Here is a 5,862-nt window from a genome sequence, read left to right as displayed (position 1 = left end):
GAGGAGGAAAGGAAGAGGGAGAGGGAGAGGATGGAGAGGGTGAGATGGATGGAGATGATGGAAATAGAAGCAGAAAGGAAGAGAGAGCAAGAGGAGAGAGCCAGGCAGATTGAAAATCTGAGGAAAAGTTATGAGGAACGTCGTGAGAGAGAACTGGTACAGGAAATAGAAACAGTGCAGCCTGTAGTGAGGGATGATGGCTGTACAATTATTTGATGTGGTTTTCCTGTTAGTCTTTCTTATTGTGTGCTTCTGTGCTGCAGTGAAGTAAATCATTTATCTATTTCAATTTAGAAGAGGAACAAAGGGTCAAACCTCCCTCCTGTCATTGTAACTCTGGATAGTTATGACAATTCATCAGCCAGTGTGACCTCAAGTTAATACAGTGATTTACTTTAAAACTCCACTCTAGCTGGATGAGCTAATCCGGCATGCTGTATAACATGCTTGTTTGATGTTTCAATCAAAGTTGACGGAAGCAGCACTACAGCAGTCTGGCCAAAGTTATTAATATCACTTGGCAAACAAACACATAATGCTAGCTAACGTTAGTGCGTTGGGTTAGCCAAAGTGAGCTAGCATTAGCTTTAGCCCACCGTAATATAGCAGTTTGACTAGCTTCAGGGAGATTCCTTCCCACCCTGAGCATGATTTTAGAGCAAAATGTCTTCCATGTGAATATGTTGAACTGAATAAACTTTAAACACTCAAGCACCAAACTATTCACTGTCTTTTAAGTCTCTCCTTTTCTCTTTTCTTAAATTTTAACAGCAAGTTCTATTTCTTTCTTCTGATGTTGTTTCTGTTTAATGTGGTTGATAAAGTTTGTAAGGCACTTTGTACTGTCTTTGTTCATAGTATGTCTTTTTCAAATAAACTGCCCTCACAATGTCTTGGCTTACAGCCCTGCACTAGGAATCATGTAATTCTTATTAATTGTTGCATCATTTATTACATAGGTTGATGAACAATTAGTAGTCCAAAATATCACGTATTAAAGATATAATTGAAACTTAATGAAGTATTCATATATAAACACAAAAAATTGGAAGTGAACCAATAAATGTAAAACTTTTTTAATGTTTTAAATTAATTTTAGTTTTATTTGATAACATATACAATTGTGAGGCAAGCACTTCATCACAATTGATGAATTTTTACATGCCACTTCTCTGTATGTGAATGTTTGTTAGTATATAGAGTACTTACATACAAGTCTGATTCTACAGAAAAAACATAGCTAGTATCCTCATATCGACAATGCAACACTTTCTTAAAGCCACGTGCATAATGAAGCAAATATGTAAGTAGAGTTCTTACAGAGTCATTTCTTTCTCGGTCTTTTCCAAACACAAAGTTGTGACCCCCTTTTTGTCCCAAATGTACATCATATTAAATATTTAATCTGTGTGCTGTAATCCAAAACGATGTTACCCAAGAATACAGTGTAGAACCACATTAACTAACCTGTTTTTATTTAGCTTTGTTGTTATTTGGCCATGTTACCAAAAAAAACAAAAACTGGTGTATTTTAAAATACTTTTCTGGATAAGTGATTTGTGCCTTATGTTAAGATATACCAACAGTCTTATCTGAGAAAAATACACCTATGACATTTGTACACGTTTGAAAGCGTTGTATTACATTTTTTTTAATGAATATATTAAGTTACTGTTAATCAAACTGCACAAAAGCTATAGATTAGCCTGAACAATGTCAGCCAAATGTTTCCACTACTGGACACATTTACTAATGCAGCTCCAATATCATTTCATAGGCAGAGCAGAAAGGTGAAGTACCTCGTGGGATTGAGGAAAACTGCTGCCTTTTCGTGGAAATACTGAAGGGGAGGGAGCTTTGTGCTGCATTTTAAAGGAAGTGCTGCCACTTCTTGTAAATGGTCAGGGAGGGGTGAGCAACAGATACGGTGTTCTGGTAACGCAGGGCCAGATAAACAGGAGACAGTATCATGAGACAGTATTAAAATGTATACTACACTAAAGCTCTAGTAATAAGTGAGAGTGTTATGTGACAAAGCCTGTGAGATTTTTAAACTAATAGTAATACAATGCTTATTTCATCTAGAATAACTAGTGTATGTTGGTTTCTTTGTTAAACCAAGACTATGTATACTAATCCAGAATGATTAAAGACTGTATATTGTATTTTGCATATGTTCTCACTTAATCCCCATCTTTTAAAAAAATCCTTCTATAACTGAAACAACCATAAAAAGCTTCAGTTTCACTTTGATAATGTTCTGCTATTATGTGGGCATGGTTTAGTTCATGTAGAGTCCTTCTTATCTCTATAAGATATCTGTTAGGACGTGACTGGTGGACCCGAATGCAGCACAGAGAGACGGGGAGGCAGAGAGTAGGGGTAAGGGGTTTATTGTTTTTAGCTGGGCATGCGTTGCATGAAGGACGAGGGGATCAGGTGGGGCGAAGCCAGGGAGCCAGGACAGGAGCTGGAGATGAACCGGGAACAGGGCTGGAGACAAAGGCAGGTTCAGGCAGGGGAAAGCTGAGGGAACAGGAGAACAGGAATTAAGAATCAGGGTAACCGATTATATACTAAATAGACTGGTGAGTATCAGCGACACTAACTGGTTAACAGAGTTTACGATCTGGCGGTGTGGAGGAGTCCGGACCGGGCTTTTAAGAGCAGGCTGATTGAGGACAGCTGGTGGCCTGGCTCCTGTACACCTGTCTCCACTCCTGTAATCAAACGAACACTGACACACACAGGGAAAGGGGGAGTGGCTGCAGGCTAAGCAGAGGTAGAGGCCATGACAATATCTGCAGCAGACACACTCTCAACTGTCTGCACTTCAGCTGCAGTATCTACTCATCTCTCTTTAACTTAATCATGGACACCCACTTTTACAACCCAAACATGGCCAGCAACTTAGGTAAGTCGGAAACTTGTGCTTGTTTTAAAGTACAATTATTTTATGGTGTCATTTCACGTTATATGCTTAAAGCTTGAACAGATTCTGAGCCGCATGGGAGCCCCTTCCTGTTCTGACTGAAGACCTGTCTGCATTCAGTCTCTGGGACATCCTTCTCCTCACATTCTCCTTAAGAGCTTAATTGTTCCTCTGTACCTCCTATAAACTGATACTTTATTAGACTTACTGGGTAGAACTGCAAATACATTATCTAGTGTTTCTGACTTTAACCTGATTACAAATTCTGGAATACTCATTTTCCCTAAAAAAGATTATTTCTTGATTACTAGTAAATTGTAAAAAAAAAAAAATAAAAATAAAAATAAAAAATAAATAAAGATTCATAGTTGAGTCAGATGAATGCAGTTTTTGTTCCAAAGTTCATTTGTTTCTGTCATTGTATTGTTATTCTGTAGGGAGTGAATTGTCTTTTGGAGGGAGTTTAAGTTAAACCTTTTATTGTATTAAGAAAAATGTGTATTTTTAAAATCTTAAGACACCTTCAAATACATGTGTCAGTCTGGATAGTTGAACAGGATGCAGTTCCACCTTTAGCTGACAGAGGGAGTAGTTTATAAGACCCGCTGCCTTTTCCTGTAAGTGTTTAACTGAACAGTATATGGAAACCACATTAGATCATGGAGAGAAAGCCAGATGAGTTAATTTATCTGTCTCAAATAAAAGTCTGCAAAAAATGTTGAAAATTGTAACCTCCAAGAAACTCCTCTTTTGGCTTCTTTTCTCCTATATCTGTACAAGTTGCATTGAGTACAACGTTTGTACAACATGATGAAGATTCTTATCCAATGTCACTCATTCTTCTGCACAGGATGCAGCAGAAAAAATGATGAGGAGCTGAGGATAGTGATAGTGGGGAAGACTGGTATTGGGAAGAGTGCCAGTGGAAACAACATTCTGGGACGACAGTGCTTTGAATCAAAGTTCAGTGCCAAGTCTATGACTGTAGATTGTTCCAAGGGCAAAAGTGAGGTGAATGGGCAACGGGTTGCTGTGATCGACACCCCGGGCCTGTTTGACACCAGGTTTGGCATGGATAAAACTACTAAAGATCTCTGCCAGTGCATCTCTTACGCTGCTCCTGGACCCCATGTGTTCCTGGTGGTCATCAGGCTGGGCAGATACACTGAAGAGGAAAAGCAGACAGTGCAAAGAATTCAAGAAATCTTTGGCCAGGCTGCAGACAGATACAGCATGGTCCTCTTTACTCATGGTGACCTTCTTGAAGGCACAACTATTGAGGAATTCTGGGCGGACAGCCCGGACCTGCAGGAACTTGTGGACAGATGTAATGGCCAGTACCATGTCTTCAATAATAAGCTGAAGGATCGCTCTCAGGTCACTGAGCTGCTCCAGAAGATCAGAGATGTTGTCCAGAAGAACGGAGGAAGCCACTACACCAACCAGATGTTCCAAGAGGCAGAGAGGACGATTGAAGAGGAGAAACAACGCATCCTGAAAGAGAAAGAAGAGCAAATACGCAAAGAGAAAGAGGAACTGGAGAGGAAACTACAGGAAAAACATGATAAAGAGATGAAGAAAATGTATGAACGACTCCAGGCTGAGAGAGAGAGGGAGAGGAGAGAGAGAGAGGAGGAAAGTAAGAGGGAGAGGAGAGAGAGAGAGGAGGAAAGTAAGAGGGAGAGGGAGCAGATGAGTGAGGAGAGAAAGAGGGAGAAGGGAGAGAGAGAAATGGAAAGAGAGAGAGATAGAAAGGAGAGAGAAAAGGAGATGGCAAACAAGATGAATAAGATGAAAGAACAACATGAGAGAGAACTGAAGGAAGAAAGAAAAAAGTTGAAGTCCAAACATGAAAAGGAGGCAAGGGAGGAAGCAGAGGGGTTTAATCCATTATATCCTCTGGTAGCAGCTGGTGAACTGGTATTGGAGGGTGGCCAAAAGTTAGTTTCAGGAATAAAAAAATTAGGAAGTGCAATTGGGAGTTGGTTCTCTTGATGTCTCAGGCAGTTCAACTACACAGAAACCCTCCACAGAAATATAATCACTATTCTCCTTTTTTGATTAGCGCAGTGAATGATGAAGAAGCTAATTGTGTTTATCGAAGTAGAGCTATAGACTCAAGCATATTCTCATATTGACATCTTTTTTTAGGATTTTTTAAATATGGCCTAAATATGTATTCAGTGTGTAAGATAACTTTTCAAATTATAACATGTTTGCTCATCATTAACATTTTAAGCAACAACACAGTTTGTCATCAAAGCATTCTTTTCACAAGTTATGTAATGATGTATGTGTTCATATTCTAAACTGAACTAGTAATAAACATGTGATATTAAGAACAAACCTTTTTCAAAGTAATAATTACCTGTTCAACCAAGAGTTTAAAGGTCACAGTTAAGAATCCTGATGGGCAAGTCACTACCTTTCATGGTATCCCCTGCCATCAGTGTATGAATGGGTGAATGAACATGTAGTATAAAAGCACTTTGAGTGGTCGGGAGACTAGAAAAGCGCCATACAAGTACAGTCCATTTACCATTTACCATATCTGTCTTTCAATAAACCCCATCAACTATATATCAGGTGTTCACACAGGATGTACAACGATGTGAAAGTTCCGCGGCCTGCTCTTGATCGTCATCGGTAGTTTTGGTTTATAATCTATTTTCTCCGTGTGCCATGAGCTAATCTGGCTGGTAACACACAGATGATCTACTTTAAACAACATAAATGATCAATTATATATGATTTAAAAGATCCAATTCTGATAAATGATAAAATGTGGATCCAACACATGTTTTTGACTTTCCTCCACTCTCTCCCTTACGGGCTCCCGTAGTTTTAATCCCCTTCTTCCTTTCCCACATGATCAAATATCAAAATACATCCACTATATTTACTAGAAATAGTATAGTGTCTCTTTGGTT

The 5,862-nt window shown here is 39.0% G+C and overlaps 1 protein-coding gene across 1 annotated transcript; it reads left to right on the top strand.

Moving 5' to 3' along the window:
* The first annotated feature begins 2,756 nt into the window (after nt 1-2,756).
* LOC129095560 (GTPase IMAP family member 4-like) lies at nt 2,757-5,278 on the top strand. Its single transcript, XM_054604057.1, has 2 exons — nt 2,757-2,914; nt 3,783-5,278. The coding sequence occupies exons 1-2, from the start codon at nt 2,872-2,874 to the stop codon at nt 4,925-4,927; spliced, it is 1,188 nt and encodes a 395-aa protein (XP_054460032.1). The 5' UTR covers nt 2,757-2,871; the 3' UTR covers nt 4,928-5,278.
* The last annotated feature ends 584 nt before the right edge of the window (nt 5,279-5,862 follow it).

This window comes from Anoplopoma fimbria, chromosome 9 (genome assembly GCF_027596085.1).
Source record: "Anoplopoma fimbria isolate UVic2021 breed Golden Eagle Sablefish chromosome 9, Afim_UVic_2022, whole genome shotgun sequence".
Classification (NCBI taxonomy): domain Eukaryota; kingdom Metazoa; phylum Chordata; class Actinopteri; order Perciformes; family Anoplopomatidae; genus Anoplopoma; species Anoplopoma fimbria.
The sequence above is the reverse complement of the archived record's forward strand: the minus strand, read 5'-3'. Positions and strand labels throughout refer to the sequence as shown.